Source organism: Meriones unguiculatus, chromosome 6 (assembly GCF_030254825.1).
Source record: "Meriones unguiculatus strain TT.TT164.6M chromosome 6, Bangor_MerUng_6.1, whole genome shotgun sequence".
Classification (NCBI taxonomy): domain Eukaryota; kingdom Metazoa; phylum Chordata; class Mammalia; order Rodentia; family Muridae; genus Meriones; species Meriones unguiculatus.
The window spans coordinates 55,503,988-55,524,398 of NC_083354.1; the positions used below are offsets into that span (position 1 = coordinate 55,503,988).

The 20,411-nt window shown below is 41.6% G+C and overlaps 1 protein-coding gene across 2 annotated transcripts in view; it reads right to left on the bottom strand.

The window, feature by feature from the left end:
- The window catches only part of Slc9a9 (solute carrier family 9 member A9), a 540,735-nt gene that overhangs the window by 348,845 nt on the left and 171,479 nt on the right, over window positions 1–20,411 (bottom strand). For both annotated transcript variants that reach the window (XM_060385517.1, XM_060385518.1), the window contains exon 6: window positions 6,373–6,478. In XM_060385517.1, the coding sequence (XP_060241500.1) occupies window positions 6,373–6,478 (106 nt within the window). The remainder of the gene's footprint in view (window positions 1–6,372; window positions 6,479–20,411) is intronic.

Here is a 20,411-nt window from a genome sequence, read left to right on the forward strand (position 1 = left end):
ATGACTCTTAGCAAATAATGCTAAAGTATCTTTGGAAAAGTTGTATTACTTTTCTCTTTTGTCAGTAATATAGGAGTTTTCTAATTTCCCAAACTCTAACTCTCTGGGTATGATTATGCCATATTGAATTATTAAGATCTGAAGATTTGCTAGTTTAAAAGAAAATGATACATCTGGGCATGGTGGCACACACCTGTAATCCCAGCACTCAGGGAGGCAGAGGCAGATGGATCTCTGTGAGTTCTACAAAGAGAGTCCAGGACAGCCAAGGCTACATAGAGAAACCCTGTCTTAAAAAATCAAGCCAAACCAAACCAAACCAAAAACAAGAAAAACTATATATTGATATGAATGGTAAGATAAATTAGGAAAATATTTCTATCACATAGTTTTCTTAAATTACTGAGATACTAAGCTTTGTCAACTGCATTGCTTACTTGCTTGGGATAATTTTGTAATGTCTACTATACAATGACTCTTAGAATTTGTAGATGCACAAACAAACACAGCCAACAATGGCCATACAAAGCCACTATTCTTGTATGTTAACTTTTGTTTTATTTCTATCCAGTATTTACTTTTCCTCCTTCATGGTAATTTCACTTGAACAATCTGTTTTCCCCGTCTCAGCTTTGTGATTTCAAGTGAGGCCTCTCATGGCTCTAACCTTCTTGCACATGGATTAGATGGGTGAGTAAGGCAGTGTCGCCCTGGCCTCAGTGAGCGCACCTAAAGCAGCAACTGTTCTAGAATCTGCAAAGGGTAACAAAAGTTAAGTCTGGGACAGTTCTTGGGTTCCTGCTTGGTTGTGAAGAATGAAGCAGCTGCCTCCTATCCAAAACAGGAAACTCACCATGAAGGAGCTGAGCAAGAAGGAATTGCCCTGCTTATTTCATGGAGCCTTGTTACTGAGCTATTTCTATGGCTGCTGCTCATTTATAGTATCTCACAGTCAGCTAGCTTACCATGGTTGAGGCTGGTTCTGTGAGAACTGTACTGATTGCACAGTTAATTAATGGGGACTCTGACGCCAGATCTGACTTCTAGCTGTGGCTTCTTTCAACCCTGCAATGCTGCCTCTGAAATTAATGTCTTTGTTCAGGATTCAAGCATGCATACCCCCTCTATATCTCTTTGCTCTGTCTTTTGCCTTGTTTCAAAGTCTATTTGATGATTTTTAAAGTCCATTTAACATGGCAAATTCATCATGTAGAATTTACTCATTTTCAGCCAGTACTCACACGCTTGGAAAGGATATTCCTATATACTAGAAATAACAGTATAGGTCAAAGATAAGCTAATTTCGGAACTTTTGTTCTAAATTTGTAATTGAAGTTACTTTTATTTCAGGACAAAGAATTGCCGGATCATTTTTTTTAACCATAGAAATATGATATGGCACTCATTATGGTACGCTATGTAAGAGAGATGGGAAAATCAAATTCAATTATAAATTAATTGTCTGAAATTGAAAGGATATTTAACCCAAGAAACAGTATTAATTATAATATTTTGCTTCATAGACTGTCAAAGAAAAGCACCTTTAATAAAAATGTCACTAAATACTAGAGCACACTATTGTCATAATATTAACAATTAAAAATGCAAAGCATTAAAACTGAAAGGAATGGATAGTTCTAAGGTAAAATTCTATGGCTGATGAAGGCAAGTACATGGAAACTACTTTATTTAGAGGTTAGACACCCTGTTGAGAGCATATTTGCTAATGATTTAGGTTTATTATGGTAGTCCATGGTTTTGTTTTTCTGCAGTTTTATTCATCCATAAAAATAAAAATATTAAATAGAAGTTCCAATAAAAATATTAAATAGAAGTTCCCCAAAACACACAGCGGATAGCTTTTAAGAGCTCTTTGTTAGTGTGCATTGTTATAAGCATTCTATGTTATTATTAGGGATTGCTGTTAACCTTCTACTTCACCTAATCTGTGAAGTTACACTTTATCATAGTTCCATCTACATAGGAATAAAACATTACATCTGTAGGGTCACTATGATATGTTACACGGTTATGAAGATCCTGAAATGTAACCTCTGTGAATACAGGGAAAGACTATCTATGTAAATCCAATTTCACATCAAAAGTTAAGGCTCTTATTTTTCCATGATGCTTGCAAAAGAGTAGCCCTATAGCTATTTAAAAAAAAAATACAAACTTTGGTGGTAGAGGTGGAATCCAGGGCCTTGTTACATGCTCTATAGAGATAGAGCCAAATCCTCTATTATTGAGCTACACCCTCAGCACTTATCAGTATTTTTACACTTGAAAACCACGAATGAAGGCAAAGCATAAAAGAAGTCTTTCACTTGTTCTTTTTGTACACATTTCAAGGATGTATAGTGTTATTTCAGAAAGTTACTATCTAGAATTCAAATATACATGCAAATCTAATGCCAAATGGGAAGAAACTGATGGAGTCTGGAAGTCCCCTTTCTGTTTGTGAGCTACAATATCCCAAAGGAAGATAACAGGATGGGAATTAGAAGATGTCCCTAGGCAGAACCTGAAGCCTGGAGAACAATGCAAAAAGAGAGACTTATATGTAATGTCTTGGACCTACCACCCAGAGGTTATCAATGTTGCTGTGTGTGGTTCAGGATAGAGGGTAAGAAAAGATGAGGAATAAATGAACTGTTAGGAGAAAGTCTGGGAAAAATCTTTAAGTGATGTTGAAATAGAGCTTCCCTAAGAGAGATGGAATGTTTGGAAGAGAGAGAGAGAGAGAGAAAGAGAGAGGGGGGCATTAGAAGGAGATGTGAACAAGAAACAACATGAAGAGACCATTATGCAGGATCTCCTACTCAGAGGGACTCAAGTCCAGTTAGCCAGCTGTTGGCTACTCCCGAGATAAGAGTGCCACTGTAGCACTATCCAGCATGTCTTACCAGGCTGATTGTTGCTGTGGTCAGTAGGCGTTACAGCTGGGTAGGTCTATTAATTGCTTTTCTCCCTTGGCACCTTGCATACCACCTTGCATACACCTGATGCTGTGGAAGTCAGTTCTCAGGGAGAAGACTTGCAGGGAAATTTCAACTCAGTTCCTCCAACCTCACTGACCACCCATGGTTAAATAAGTCTTAGAAACTGGAAGAGAACTTAGTAAAGCAATTTTTCTAAACCAATATGATCTCTGTTTTCTAAATATTTAAACACACAAATAGTTGTAGCTCTTCCCCCTTATCAAAGAAGCTTCTTTTGAAACAGATGCTATTTAAAAGACTATTTTAAAAAAAGAGTCAAACTGGTCAAAATGCAGAGAGTAAGTGACCATGGGGTTCCCAATTTCAAATGATACATTTACAACACAACCTCTATACCTAAGGCTTAAGGAAAAATCACAAAAGGGACCATAGAAAGACCATAAAAGCCAGAGGGAACAGAATGCCATCTCTGAGATAATGTCTTCTAGACATGACAGGAAAGCTGCACCTATGAAATCTCAATATGGTTGCTTAAACAAGACCTGCATAATAAGAGAACCAATTGACATCCCAACGTTGATAAAGACTATTTCACAAGGCCCTTCCCTTAGTTAAAAAGCTATAGGCAATTGATGAATGCTGACAGAGGAAGAATTAGTATTCTCCAGGGAAAGCTCAAATGGTCAGCCCAAACATATATATATGAAAAACATTAAATTGATTCAGTATATTGTGTATATATGTATGTACATGCAACCATATATATATATATATGTATACAGTCTATATATATATGGACTTTCCATGTTCCATATATATGTATGCAGAACATGGGAGGAGTTGGATGGAGGAAATGATAGAAATTATATATATGTATAAAATTATATATATTATATATAATTATATATTTTTTAATTTCATAATCAGTAACATATATATAGTATACATGTATATGTGTGCATGTATATATACAGCACAAACCCTATATACCTAAGGCTTAAGGAAAATCACAAAAGAAGGCATAGAAAGACCATAAAAGTCAGAGGGACCAGAATGCCCTCTGTGCATATACACATACAGTACTTATTATGAAAGTTTTTAAAGAGAAACAAGTAAAGAGACAAGTAAAGAAACAAATAAAGAAAAAAAACCATGGATATCAATGTAAGGGGAGAAAAGGAAAGTCATAGGAAATGCTGCAGGCAGATAGGCATCACACAGACATTGGCTGGCAGTCAAACCAACCCGTGGCAGAGATCCTATAGATCCTGATTGTGGACTTTGGGTAGTCAAATGGGCTTACTCAGATGCAGTTTTATTTTAATAAGAACTCCCTGGGTTTACTCCTCACAGTGCCAGAATACTAAAGCTGAGGACTGCAGGGCTTCAGCTAGAATGTCAATTGTTTCCTGCCCAGAAACGAAGATACGCTGTCAAGATACATGCATAAGATACATTTTGTCACCATGATCAAAACAGCTGAAAGAAACCATTGGGCATGAAAAGATTGATTTTGTATGGTTTCAGGGAGTTTGGTCTGTGGCTGCCTGACCCAGGTGTTTGGTCTGAGTATTATGGCAGCAGTGGCACATGGCACTTCTGTGGCGTACAGGAAGCAGAGAGAAAGATAGATAGATAGATAGATAGATAGATAGATAGATAGATAGATAGATAGATAGATAGATGATAGATAGATAGATAGATAGATAAATAGACAGAGAACAATAAGAAGGAGACAGACACAGAGAGAGACAGAGAACAATAAGGAGAGAGAGAGAGAACAGTAAGAAGGGGTCAGGATATGTACCATCAAGGACCAGACTCCAGGGATCTACCTCCTCCTCCACGTGGGTTCCACCTCCTAAAATTTCAAAAACCTCCCCAATAGTGCCACAAACTGAGCACCAAGCCTTTAATATGTTCTTTATGCCTAGGAGGTGTGTGTGGGGGCGTGCATTCATTTTATGATTAAGACATTGTTGAGATGCGCATAGTTGGGTTAGGGAGGCATAGACGGACTTGAGGTGGAAAATAGTCTCCCATGCCCCAGGCTTATACTCAACAGGCCAACATTCATGCCCAAGTCCTTATTTTAATGGGAGCTACTGTGAGTGTCAGTGCTGGGCAGACGCCAAGCCTACCTTGGAAGGAGCTGTGCGGGTCTCCCAGCTCTTTTGTGCTTTAGTGCTTTTGCTTGGCATGGCCTTTTACAGTTTGGCAGCTCAGGAAGTACAAATGAGGGACTCAGCAGATTTTTTTTTTCAAGTTTTGTTCTTCAAATATTCCTTTAATGATAGTATTTCTGGGACAGGGATTCTTGGTGTCCTAATTAGTTGTTCTTGATGTTTCTTTCAAAGCATCGTTTTGCATTTGTGGCTCTGCCCATGGCTCTTGTTTTTATTCTTACATGCTGGTAGTTTCCTGAAATCAGGAAAGGCCCTGTCTCTGTGGCCAGGTAATGTGGCTGAATCCAGTGACGACACTGAAGGGAGGCAGCCTTAGGAAATATCAACTGGCAAACAAAAGGAAAATGGAAAACTAGCGTGCAGGGCTGCCAGGCTCTGCCTGCTTCTCACTCCCGCCTCTGAGGTCTGCCTTAAAAAAAAAATCTTTTGTTACTCTACAATACATTTTCAATTGCATTTGAGCAATTAACACTGGGAATAGAATCCTGTTGTCACATTTAATTATCAGATAGCTGCTCTCCTTGGGAATATCTGACAGTTGCCCAAAATGTTGGTCTTAATCTAAAAGCACAGAGAGACCTCCGCTACAGTGAAAGCTGCCAGCGTGGCATTTATTAAATATAAATGGCTACATGTCTAAAGAGGAGGTGGAGAAAGATTGCTGGGGTCTCATCTTGGGAGGAAACCGCTCAGCACAAAGGGAAATGACATCTGCACTCAGCTGAGGCAGCCTCAGGGTCATGTGGTGCATGAAGGGTTAGCACCCCGGGCTCGCCTTAAAGTGCTCAATCTGCATTGAGAAGGTGAAGAGTCCTGACCCTGAGTTCTAGAACCCCCTCTTCCAAAAGCTAAATTACGGAGCTTCTGTCAGTCTGCTATCTGGGAAGCAACTAGTGGGAGGAAAATACTAAGTGGCACTGATTTGAAATGTGGAAGCTCATTTCCGTGCATCTTTGGAACCTTCAGTGAATCAGCTAAATATATGCACTGAGAAAAAAAAAAAAATCTGTTACCCTCTGGGTATTATCTTGTAATAAGCTGGGAGTGTGAATGCCATTAACAGTATTAGATATTAGGTGCCTAATGAATTGTGCTCATTATTGGAGATCTTCTGTGACAACAATACCTTAAAAGCTATAAGTGCTGTATCTCTGTTGGAGAGAGAAGATGCTATTAAAGACATCAGGAATTACCTCCAGGATGAACCATGGTTAAAGGGATGCGGGGTGAGGTCTGGTACTTACTATGTGAGGACTATGGCCACCGCATCGTTCAGCACACTCTCCCCGAACAGCAGTGTGTACAGGTCAGGGTCCACGTGTAGTTCGTGGAAAATGGCCAACACCGTCACTAGGAAGACACACATGAAGAGGACAAGTTAGCTAGGACACAGCCATGAAATGTGTCTTGGTTGTGGTCCCTTTTAAAAAGCGTTTGTTAAATACTGATCTTCTCAAACTCACCCTCCATACCAACAAGAGATCTTCATTCAGAAACAATGGATTGTCATTCCCCTCCTCCCCAGTGAGGAAGTCCTAGCTGCACCATGCTTACCTCCCAGTGATGCAAACAAGGCCCACCCTCTGCTGCTTCACAATGAACTTGCTGCAACTTTCCAAACATACTGCAGTTTTATTTTGCACTTGACACTTCTTAAAAGGACAAAAATGTCTTTGGCATTGACTTCTACCATTCCCTCATTTTTATATGTGCTCTCCAACACACACACACACAGAGGGGAGAAGGGCAGATTACATATATTCTTGCTTCTGAAGATCCTTTTATTCATTCTTTAAGGGTCTCTAAAGGGACTCCCTTGGAATCTCCCGATCTCCTCTTGAGATGGCTCATTCCTTTGTGATCCTAGCACTTGGATCAAATCACAGACTAACAGAAGGGACTGAGCTCTCTGGCGTTTATTTGGCCAGCATGCAATAATTGTTTGATGCATGCCTGAAGGAATGGGCAAATGAATATTGCTGCGGTGGCCTACTGCTGTGGCTGGAGAGGCAGCCAGATCCTGGCTCTCATTTGTTCCAGAGAGCACATCAGCCATAAAAACAGACTCGGTTTTCTCCAGTGCAGGACTCAACTCAGTCTCTACGTGCTCTTTAGTGTCTATTACGGCGATAGATGTCACACGCTGATTGTCTGGGCTCCTCAAAACTACCTGGAGACAGTTATGCAATGTATGAGCAGCACTCATTAGGAAGAAGATCCACTGAATTGATTGCCAAGAGGGAAAGAGAGATGTACAAAATCATACTGATGGAAAAAAAGGCAGAATGGTACTTTCACTTGTGTTCTTTCCTCTCCTGTTTCATGAAGTGTGAGGCCAATATGCACATGGTAGACAGGGTGCTGGGGGTAGAGGGGAAAGGAAGTGAGTTAAGTGTGAGGGTTTTGTGAGGAATCCAGAAATTTGGAGGTTTCTCTGTCTTCCACAGTAGAAAACAACTGAATGTCTTTCATAAGAGGGTTGACCTAGTCTGATTTGAACTTGGGCATAAAGCTCAGAGCGCGGAACAAAGGCAGGAAGAGAGGTGGCTCAAGGCCTCCCCAGTAGTTCCAGTGAAAGATGGGTTGGTCCAAGAAAGGGAGAGGTGTGAAATCAAGCTCCAAGCTCACACAGACACACACACACACAGACACACACACACACACATCACTGCTGGCCTTGCACATCTACCAATGCAGGTGCAGCTTGACCACAGCGCTCATACATGGCTTATTCACTGGTTCTCATCTCCCCAGCTCATAGCACTGTGCTGCAGTGTAGCAAGTTGCTTAGTGACTGGAGAAGCAAGGAAGTGTTGTAAGGACAGAGAGGAAGGGACAGTGCTCCCATGCTACTTGAAGAAGAAGATAGTTGGGTCTTAGTTTCTGAGAGAGAGAAGGGAACTCTAGATTCAGACTTACTGTAAAACACGATGAACACCTTTAAAAGAACGCATTATGCACTTGAAAATTGCAAGAGAGTAGATTTCAAATGTTTAAAAAGCAAAAAGATTGATCAGCATTTGAAGTGAGGCTCATGCTGATTGGCGTGATTACCCTTCCTACTGTTCCCAGGCACAAAATATAAAAACGCAGTTGAGTTTTATTAATCAAAGTATTTTATCTTTTCTTTAATGCTTTAAAAGAAGAAGCTGGGTCTTGAGGTAGAGCTATTTCCAGTTTTATGAGATAGCATCAGATTGATTTCCAGAGTGGTTGTACAAGTATGCATTCCCATCAGTAATGCATTCTCCACATCCTCACCAGCGTGTGCTGTCACTTCCATTTTTTGATCTTAGCCATTCTGATGGGTATAAGACAGAATCTCAGAGTTGTTTTGATTTGCATTCCCTGATGACTAAGGATGGTGAACATTTTTTAAAGTGCTTTCGACCATGCAACAATCCTCTGTTTGATAATTCTCTGTTTAGCTCTGGATCACATTTTTTAAAATTATATTATTTGTTTGTTGTTGTTTAATTTCTTTAGTTCTTTATATATTTTAGATATTAGCCCGTTGTCAGATGTAGGATTGGTGAAGATCTTTTCCCAATCTGTAGGCTACCATTTTGTTTTATGGACAGTGTCCTTTGCCCTACAAAAGCTTTTCAGTTTCATGAGGTACCATTTATTGATTGTTGATCTTAGAACCTGAGCTATTGTTGTTCTGTTCAAGAAGTTGTCTTGTGTGCCAATGAGTTTAAGGCTATTCCTCATTTTCTCTTCTAATATATTTGGTGTTTCTAGTTTTATGTTGAGATTTTTGACCCAGGTAGATTTGAACTACAATTCACTGACCCAAAGAAGAAAAGTAACAAGGAGGACCAAGGAAAGGATGCTTAACTCCCACTCAGAAGTTGAAGCAGAATAGACAGTGGAGTGGTTCAAGAGATCTAACAGGGTAAGAGAGGGAGGATAGAGAGAGATGAGGGTCAATATAGTACCTAGGGAGAATGGTGGTGGTAGGGGAGACAGAGAGCTTGCAGAAAGAAGAGAAACCTTTGGCGGAGACTTTTCTGTGACACACTGGAGGCCTATGACAGGGTAGGATCCTGGGAGGACATGAGGGTGACTCTAGCTAAGACTCCTAGTAAGAGGAGCATGGAGACTGCAGAGGCCACGCTCTAAGTAGACATGAGTCCTAGTGGGAGGAGGGAAACACAAACCCACCACAAAATCTTCAACCCAAAATTTACCCTGCCCTACAAGATATGCAGGGACAAAAATAAAGCAGAGATTGAGGGAATGTCCAACCAATGACTGGCCCAACCTGAGTCTCACCCTATGGGAGACAGCCAACCCCTGACACAATTGACGATGCTCTGCTGTGCCTGCAGATGGGAGCTAAGCATAGCTGTACTCTGAGTGGCTCCTAATGAAAACAGATGCAGAGACCCACAACCAAACATCGTGTGGAATGTAGGGAGTCTTGTGGAAGGGGGGGATATAAGGACCCAGAGGGGATAGGAGCTCCACATGAAGACCAACAAAGCCAACTAATGAGGACCCAGGGGGGGCTGTGGAGACTAAAGCTCCAACCAAGGACCATGCATGGACTGGCTCTAAACCCCCTACATAGATGTAGCCAATGGGCAGCTTGGTCTTCATATGGGCTGCCTAGTAAGGGGAATGGGGGTTGATTCTGACATGGACTCTCTTGTCTGCTTTTCAATCACTTTCCTTTGTCAGGGCTACCTCACCGGGACACAGGGGGAAAGGATGTGCTCCTTCCAGATTAATATGCTGGGGTGGGTGGGCCTTCCCTTTTCTGAAGAGTAAGGAAAAACAGGGAGGGAAGGTAGAATAGGGAGAGGAGGTGGTAGGGGTTTACAATCAGGATGTAAAATGAATAAATAAAAATTTAAAATATAATTAAAAATTAAAAAAGAATCTAGTAACAAAGCAAATGAAGAGAGAGGTCATGAATTAGAATGACAGGGGACTGTTTCCTTTTTGAAAACAAAGGATAAAAATCAGTTTCATATTCAAGCTGAGAGGGTCCCATTAATCACACTAGGCAAATGGCAGAGATCTACTCTCAGCCCCTGAGTACCTCTGAATCATCAGGTACAATTGGCAGCCTCTGCAGTTGGGGATGGAGGGGTTGGGGTGGGGTGGGGTAATTCATCTCTCTTTGGTGATCACTTTCTCCATCTCAGGTTGAGTCAAGAGTCTTGGATAGATCCAGGCTGAGATCTTGTGGAATAAAGTACAAGTTATTTTCTAGCAGAAAATTTTGTCACTGCAGTTCACGTGCTGGTTTCAGCTTCTGTGTGTATCTGTTCCTGAGCTCTGAGGATAGCTTGTAATGCATCTCTACTTTGGGGACATTTCCTAGGTTCACTTGTACCATAAGGCTTGCCTTCTTATCCTCAAGACCCCACTCATTGCTACCAGCCCTGTTCTGTGAGATGGATTTTGCATTTTTCCAAAGAGAGCACAAGGCTATTTTGAGGAGAGTCTTTTAACTATACATCCAGTCATGTTCAGAACCGATCTGACATTCCCACAATTCCTCTTGAATAGAGAACTGAGCCCCGCTTCATGAACGATATCCCACACAAAAGAGAAAGCGGTTACTTGGCGCATTCCTATCTACCCGTGAAGAAGCCGAACAGCTTCAGAAGAAAGCCAGCCAGTGTGCCCTAGAGGAGGGAGTTATTTTGTCAGGACGGCAAATGAGTTGAATAGGTGAGTCAGGAAATTAGCCACCCACTCTGCTACTGAGCTTGGAACTTTTGAAAGAACTCATTTAGTTAGTTCTCAGACGGCACTGCGTCTTAAACATAGCGTTTAAAACTGCATGTTCAGCTGCACTGTCCCAGTATAGACTTTCTTGACACAACCACCGTGTAATTCATCGCAGCTCTCCTCACTGGGTTGAGGAGACCAGTCCTAACTCAAGGCTGGGCTAAAAACCAGTACTTATTTAATGAGCCTTTTGTGACTTCAAGAGAACGTTCCAGAGAGCATGGGTGAGAGTGCACAGAAAGGAGAGAGGACACAATCAGAGCTTCTGAACCTCCAGTTTTATTAAAGGATTTGGCCATTTTTGCATGTATCACACTGTTGGACCACTTGTCTCCCCATGGCAGCAGCTGCTGCTTCACTCATGCTTTGAAACTCCCTCTCTTACACCTTCTAAGGCCAATTTATTTATTTGTTTGTTTGTTTATTTTTAGAGACAGATGAGTGTGTGTGTGAGTGTGTATGTGTGTGTGTGTGTGTGTGTGTGTGTGTGTGTGTGTGTGTGTGTGGTCTTGAGCATTTTGGAACTAGTTCTGTAGACCAGGCTGGCCTTGAACTCACAGAGATCCACTTGCCTCTGCTTCCTGAGTGCTGAGATTAAGAGCATGTACCGGAACCACCAGGCCCACTTATTTACTTTTAATGTTATTATTTTATGCATATGAATTTTTGGTCTCCAAGTATGTATGCGTACCACCTGAGTCCCTGGTGCCTGTGGAGTCCAGAAGAGAGCATCATATCCCCTGGGACTAAGTTATAGTTGGTTGTGAGTCAGCATGTAGGTGCTGGCAATCAATCCCAGGTTCTCTGCAGAAGCAGCAAGTGCTCTTAACTGCTGAGTCCTCCGTCATCCTAAGACCCGATGTTTTAGATAGGAAAAAAAATCACCTTTGTTTCTCAAGTTGGTAATAAGGGACATAAGCTCCTCTTATGCGAAAGAAGATTCCCATTTATACAGGCATGCACCGTCATCTAGGACACTGAAAGAGCGTGGCAACGGAATGACGGACAGATGCCACTGAATCATGGGAGAGTTTCCGAGAAAATAGTTTGAGCAGCCAGCTAGTGTAGGGCTGTCATGGATGAGTGAGAAGACAGTGGGTGGCTGTATTTCTCAGATGTATTGATGAGGTGAGATAGCGATTCAAAGCTAAAACGTTAGAATGCAGAGCCGAGTAGGGTTTTCTTGTAAATTTTCAACGTTGTAGGTTGAATAAGCCAGATAACGGAGAATGGAATGAAAGGAACTGCCAGGACAGGGTCTGAGGGAGGCAGAGGACAACCGGTGGCAGTAGGGAAGTTATGTTCCTTAGGAACGCAGGATGGTCTGCTGCAAGCTGTGAACCAATGCATGACTCAGGCCACTGGGGGCTGGAAATGACTGGGATGTCTCCAGGGGGGATGAATTCAAGGCTCATGACAAATGATTGGAATCAAACGTAGAAATCCAGACACCGAAATAGTGTATTTTTGTTAATTTCATCATCCTACAGAAAGTCTAACTAGTCGATCTCAATCAGAAAGATAAAAAAAAAAAAAAAAAAAAACATTCACAGTGTAAAAAAACCAAACCAAACCAAACCGAAAATGACTGTTTAAGCTCATCAGAATACCAATGTGTTGACTGCTAAGTGAGGCTTCGTGTATGTTTAGCTGCTTGTCTGATCACTTTCTGGAAGCTCCCTCAGGAACTCTGAAGTCTTCCGAGTGATTTGGTGACAGTCCATGCCTTAGAACCTTTGTTAGTAGCTCTCTGACCCACATTCTTTTGATGTTTTACAAGGAATTTAAATTTCAAATGGCATTTCAATGTGCCAGCACTCAGCAACCTAGCACAAGATCTGCCTAGGTCGATAGACAACAAGACACAATACTTTCCTTCCTTGTCATTCCAAGTCATCATTCAGCCTTATCAAATGCTGGCTCTTCTTGTAGTATTTGCTATTGCTTTCTGTGCAAATCAGTATGTATGACACTTGTCCATGACACGTGGAGAATGAGAAATGTCTAAGGCTCCTGCAGCTGAATCCTTGTTAGTCCTGGCAGGTGTTATTCATGTATATATAAATGGGGAGCATTCTTCTCTTTGTAAAAGAGTACTGTGAACTTTTCTTCTCCCCACAGATGGTAAGTGCTTATAGGGGAGTTTCCAAAACAGTTGTAGCTTTGTGGGAACAGTCTAAAATATTGGAATTATTTTGAGTCTAGACCCTCCCTCTCCATGCACTTGACTACAAAATCAGCTCATCGATGGGCTTTTGCCAGTGGGGCTCTGCCAGTCATGATAATAAAAATATAACAGAAATCCTACCCTGCTGAAAGAGGTCAAAGATGATGGCAAGTCTGGAGAGCCCATCATTAGATACTACTTTGTTGAGGTCACTCTAAATTGCACATTCCACAAGGCATCCCAAATGACTTAGCCCTAAAACATGGCAATTTTATTTGACCTTCACAGTGATACATGCTCTAGGTATTGAGTGAGTGGTGAATAAGAAGTTATATGCCAGAACACTGCCACAGTCTTTTCAGCCAGGTCTCCTTGGGAGAAACAAGCTCTAGTGGCCAAGGTGATGGTTTCAAAGGGTAGTCCAGGGATCCCTGGAGTTTCTTGAATCACATCCAGGAAGTTCTTCAAGGTCAGAACTATCTTCACAATACCAGGCAAGGGTTACTTGCTTTTATTTTTTTAAATTCTTATTCTTTGGTTCACATAAAGTAGAGTTTTCAAAAGGCTGCCTGATAGTGTTAGTACAGCATGTTACATGCAGGGGCAGATGTTAGGACAGAGAGTCCTTACATCTTTTATTTATTATCTTTTATTGCTCATATCTCACATTGAAGAACATTGCAAAACTATAAGGCAATGCTACTCTTTTCAGCATATTTTTTCATTTCTCTTGGAAAATAAATTTATCTTTCATCAGATATGGTGTTTATAGTCAGGTGCATAGGTGTATAAATTATTACTACTTTAAAATATCCAGTGAAATTACATCTTGATATTTGTCTTAATTTTTAATAGGATAAATAATAATGGGTACAATAAGAGACACTCTCTGGTGTCTTCCTTAATTATGGTGAGTTGTGAAGGACCATGTTAAAATGGTCTGAGAATGCCTAGGAGTGGTGTCCTAAGACAGGTAGGCATATAATGGCTTATTTCCTTTGTGTTGAGAATGACACTAGCTAAGCATCCCGACTCAGAAAGACGAGGAAAGATTCCCTCAGTTTGCATGCTGGATCCTTACCCAGGAAGGATCCCTGTCTCAACACCTTTTGCCATGCAGTAACCCACTGGCTCTTAGTGTACGTGCAGAAGAGTCACAATAACTCTCAAATAAGGAAATGGTTGTCTTTTTACTATTATTTTTAGAGTCAAAATCCCATTGCTCTTATCTATATTTGTTTAAGCCATTCTTTTGAAAAGTTAAATATTGGTGACTTGTTTCTTTAATGGAAGGATGAACAATAAAGGCACAGACAATCACATCCCAACCTTGAATTCATGGCTGCATGGTGTTTGAGAATAACTGACTTCACCTTTTCCTCAAAAGCCACAAGTACAACCCCTACTGGTCTCTGAAAGTAGAAAACAGTAACCAGAAGGTCATGAGATTTGGCAATGAGAAAATCACACACTAGAATATAAATGCTGCAAAGAGATATATTTAATAATCAACCCAAGCAGGGACTAGTTCCTGGGTCTTGTAGTTTGGAATGTATGGATTGAAATCCTCTTGGCACTTCAGCTAGTGCTTTGAAAATTTCCTCAAAGGTATGTACAGCAAGAGTATTCTAAATTTAACATTAGCAGAGAACATAAACATTTAACGAAGACCCAATTTTCTCCCCAATGGGGTTTAATGAGCCATGGTATAGTTTAATGGGGATCTGTGCAGTATACCCACTATCCAAGTGAAGATGACTCACCCTGCTGCACAAGCATTCTCCAATCACAGTGATTGCTTAAGCACTTTGCCATTTTAAAAGATAAAATGGTAGGCAAACGTTTACGTACAAATCATGAAATACATTCAGAGCAAAGCCCAGTGGCTCCAAAGAGCAGCCAGAGTTAGCGATGGGTCACTAAGAAATCATCACTTGGAGGTAAACAAAATACTGTGGCTCATTACATAGAACAATTGTGAGGAAAGCAAAAAGTCAAAAGACAATTGTGTTAGCCATGAACATGGCTGACATAGAATAAGAGTGCTTCACAAATTTTCTCGCTATAAAAACATATGAAACAGGCATTGTGTACCACAAATTCCCAACGTCTGGATAAAGACACTGAGGGATATTACATAATAGTTCCAAAATGAAGAAGGTGGCCAAGGACAAATAAGCGTAACACTGAGAAGAATCAGCACTGACATGAGAGAGAGGAAGGATACAGAAGCCTAGAAGGAGGGGTTTGTCAAGGAGTTAGGATATTTCTCAGTGGTAGCATGCTTGCCTGGTCTGCACAAGGCCCTGGATCTGAATCACAGCATTGCAAAAAGGGGCAGGGCCATATCTTATGCCCATTCTGCCTGAGAATCTCCTGAACAATACTCCTTCCCAAATCTGTCAACTAATCCCTGGAACATGAGAGTACATCTTATTTCATGGCTACAAGGGCTCTGGAATGTAAACAAGGCCAAAGACCTTAAAGAAGGCATATCATCTTAGTTCATCTGAAGGCCATGGTCAGTCCTACTCACACAGCCCTTAGACACGACAATTTCCCCTAACTGTTCCCCAACTTTGTGTCCTTTAAAGACAGTAACAATTTATCTCCTCCAGTTTGTGCCACCCACATACTCTTGGATTTGTGGCCATCACTAGAGCATGGTTGGAGTACCAGAGGTCACGCCCTTAAGAAAAACTTTCTTTTCTCAGAAGCCATCAATTGTTCACAGCCTCCCAGTCAGGTGTAGAGGCTGTTTAAAGCTCTTTCCTCATTATGCTGGAATGTTACCTGGTTGTCTTCATGTAGATCTCCTCCAGTCAACCACTGCTGCCACAGTGAGCTCTTGAATGCTGAATGAGGCAGTCCTGACATGTCCAGGAGAGACAGTTTGGTTCCACTCCCTTCTGACCTCTGGCTCTTGAGGTCTTTCTCCCCCCACTATTCTTCTTTCCCCATTCATATCATCTGTATTCTCTTATTCACTCCCCTTTCTTAAAGTCTTTCTTCCCTCTCCCAACTGATGGTCTCTCTCTAGTTTCCTGGATTCTATGGGTGAACATGCAAGTCTAAAGATCTGAGGCCTAGATCCACAGATGGGAGAAATGGAGTGTGAATACAATAAAGATACATTGTGTGACACTTCAATGAATTAATAAAAAAATATTTTTAAAAAGAAAAGGCATGTTTCACAGGTATAGTTTTGGAATTCATGATACCAAAAATATGAGATATGAGATATGAGATGGGAGAGAAGAGGATATTCTAGTATGCATAGGTCTAGATGATGGAGACGCACTGTTCATAGAGTGTGTGTACTTGGTCATGTGTGCCCACCTAAGAAGCCGAGACCCCCGAGGATGGCCAGACCTTGAGCTTCCCCGGTGTCCTCTAGGCTCTCTGGCATGGCACTGAACACTTAAGCATGTAATAGATATTCTCCTTTCGGTAACATTCATTGTTCGTAAGTGAATTCACAATATGTGTGCAAAAATGACTGTCGTCAGTCATGACTCTGTAAATTGTTAACCAGCAAAACACTTTGAGGCAGGAAAAAGTAAGTAAATTTTATGCAAGGAAAAACAAGGGGTGAAATTTCTTAGGCTGGAGTGAGAGAATTTGCTGGAGAGATGTGAGTAAAGGAGAAGGTCAGGGACACTCTGAGGGTTAGAGGGTTTGGTATACTTTGCTGGGCTTTAAAATGTAGAGGCTGATTTGCCAGGGCAGAGAGGGGGTCGTAGACAGCTATGGGTAACTCCGTTAGTGAGCAGTGGGACCTCAGCTCCGTAATTGCAATAATCTGTGTTCTGCCAGGAACGTAGATGGTCTTAGAGAGAGATTCCTCTTAGAACTTCTGAAAGGAGCCCAAGCAGCCAAAACCCTGACTTTGACCTTCTGAGACCTCAACGCAGCCAAGATGGACTTCTGACCTTCAAAGCTGTGAGATAATAAATTTGTGATGCCAAAATGAGCTGGATATGTGGTGATTTATCATATAGCTAACATATTAACGTGTCCAGGCCCCTAGGCCATGGCAATTTGATCATGGTGGGTGGGATGGCATTGTACTCTTTAGAACCTGAGCTCCTGAGTGGGAATATGGCCGGAAGGACCTTATTCTCAGCTATTCCACAGCCCTTTTTGCCTCTATAGCACCACTGGCACAAAATAAAAAAATCACATATACAAATCCATGTTTTAGATCATGCTTCACAAAACCAAACTTGGTCCATAGGGTTTCTGCCTATAGGGCTATGGGCATGAAACACTGATACAGTCATCTGTGAAAATATCTCCTGCCTGCCATCATCACACACATCATATGGTCCCGTCCCTCAGAATGAGTTTTATACCTCATAGAGTATCCTTCTTCTCCAGGAATTACCCTTTTTAGGCCACACTGTTGTGTACAGTCACATGAGGAACTGGTGCTTACAGAGATAGGTTCAGTCAGGGTGCCAGGTCAACCTTCTGGGCAAGCCGGGTCTTGGGAGAATAAATCCTAAATCACAAAGTCGTTCCCACAAGAGGAGAAAACAGCAACTACTAGAATTCTCTCTTCTGGGTTTCTTGTTCGTTTGTTTGCTTTCATTATTCTAAATTTTCTGCGGTACATGTTTCATACTTTTAGGCTCAGGATGAGCAGAAAGCCATTCATAAACTTAGCCAAGCTTCGAAACATGAAGCCCGGTACCCAGAGTTCCTTTCTCAATGCCATGGATGCCACATGCGAGGCCCGAGCCTTGAGCACCTTGTCTGTGCTTCCAGAGTGCTGACCCCTCTATGTTTGCCACAGACCCTGGCCTGTGCCTATCTCCCCTTTGTTCCGGACAACTGGCCTCCTGTGGTTTTCCTTCAAGTTTCCCTGCATCTTTTCTCTGTCCTGAAACTGGTTGCTTTAACTCAAACACTGTCGAGGAAAGCATCCTCAGAACACTTCTCCCAGTCTTCCACTTTTCCTTCTCTCTTTGCAGATACAGACTGAGGTCTCCAGCTGCTTCTGCAGCGGCTCTGTGTACCCGTCCCTGGGAAAGGCTGCTTGACTAGTTCTGCACTCCGTAGGACCAGGCTCTATAAAGCCGATTTTCTTGAGTCTGAAGAGTACATTGTCACCAACCCAGAGACCTTTTGTGTTTTAAGAAAATAGATAGATGATGGGATAGATGATAGATAGATAGATAGATAGATAGATAGATAGATAGATAGATAGATAGATAGATAGATAGATAGATAGATTTTATTGGCAATGGGAAACTTGCCGGCTTTAGAGAACACAATAATAGGAGTCAACCTACACTTTGCAGTCCAGCAGTTTACAAGGTCAGGCAAGGAGCCAGCCATCCTGAAGGTGTGATATTACATCAGATACTGCAGCAAGAATTAACTTTCTTAGTCCAGAAGTTTTAACCCCCTCCAGGAATCCTTTCTAAAAGAAAAGGTAATGTAAAAATAAACATGCTCAGCTACCAACTTATTTTCTTATGTAAAAAGAGCACTTTTTAAAAGTATTAACACCCTAAGAAATAACATACCATCACTTGAAATGGGCTTCTGGTATGCTAAGTTAGTCACAGGGGTCGGGGAGATGACACCGTGGTTAAGAGCACTAGTTGCTCTTGCAGAGGACTGGGTTTCACATCTAGGTGATCCAGCACCCTTTTCTGCCTCTTCAGACACTGCACACATGTGGTGCACATACATTCATGCAAGGAAAACACCCATACACATAAAACAAAAAGTAAATGCATCTTTTAAAAAGCAGTTAGTCATCATTTGTACTGTTTGTTGAGCTATGCATTTGTCAATGCCTTGGGAGTTTCTGGCGAGCAGTGAGCATTGATTCTGTTGGCTGGTTGAATGAATGAACCTCTGAGAAGGTTGATGAATGAAGGCTAATGCCTAATGTAGGAGCGTGTCTGTGTTGTGCGTTCTCCATGGTTTACCAATTTTTTGTTTACTGCCTGGCCTACGGTACTTGTTTGTCAATGTTATCATCGCTTCTGTTCAAACTAATTCAGTAACAACCAAGTGTTTCTTGTCTAGAGCATCCAGGTAAAAGGAAGATGTTTTTGAAGTATTCTTAACTGAAGAATACTCAAGAATCTTCTTAGATCAAGAAAAAGCCAATCTCAGTTTACTACTAGTGGATACTCTCCTGCCTCACACACCTTACAGCACCACCCTTAGGGATATATGAACACTGACCTCATACATCCACAATCCTTTCTGCTTGCCTTATTTGTCCTTGATTTGTACTTTCCTACATTCTGTGCCCTAAAAAAGATCCAGGCAGTAAGAAAAGTCTCTAAGAAATTTCCAAATCCAGCTTGCTCCAATGTACGACACCGTCTCTAACTCATAGACAGAAGGCGTGGGCCGGACACTGACTTTGAAAGCATTCATCCTGCAGGTCTGCCTTTGAGCATTGCTGGGAATGAACTACTTTCACTGAGCAAAGTCATTCCCCAGAGCAGCGAGCCAGAGAGGTCCATCAACCACAGCTGTTCCCCAGCTGTCAGCAGCACTGTTGAATTGCTTCAAAGCGTTTTTCAGTGTGTTCTTGAAACCCCATCGTCAGGACACCTGGAGTCTCTCTGCATCTATGTCCAATATCCCGAGGCATAGCTGGCCATTCTTTATGACTGCTTCCAAGTCTGTTCTGGGCAGCTGATGCTCAATGACTGGTGGGCTTCCAACTTCTCAAGCAAGACCTTTTCGTGAGATCCTGAAGTTAATTACTATCCTGGAGTCATCAGAAACCTGACTTTGATGTCAAACCAACCCAAGTGGGGGTCCCAACTATGATGCAAATTAATTTGGTGATCTTGAGCCAGTTACCCACCTGGCTAAAGCTTCAGGTGAGGAGCATTGGTAAGTGAAGAGAAGTGTTCATTCCTCGGATGTCCTGGAGAATGGCTAAGAGGAATCATTTCTGCAAAGCGTTTGGCATAGTAAAGTGAAAAAAAAAATGGTGGTCACCATTATTATTATTGTTCACACCAGTGGCAGGTCATAAAACAAGTGATAATCTGTGCTTGTTTGTTTCTCTTTTGACATAGAATGACTTGAGAAGAAAGCATAGCAAGTAGAGAAAGGCTAAACACGTCCTTTCAACCCCGTGCATACCCTGTACACATTTACTTTCTCTTTCTGAGTCTTAGGATCCTTTTGCAAAGGATGAGGAGGTTGAAAAGATTGTTTTTTAAGGTCCTTCCATACCTCAAAATTTATAACTCTCAGAATCTGTACTCTGAACTACAGATCTTGGACGTGGTTCCCTCACAGCCTCCTATATTACACAGAAGGAGCCTGGCTGTGGTGCTCGGATCAAGGGGGTGGTTTATAGAGTAACTGAGCTTCAAGTGC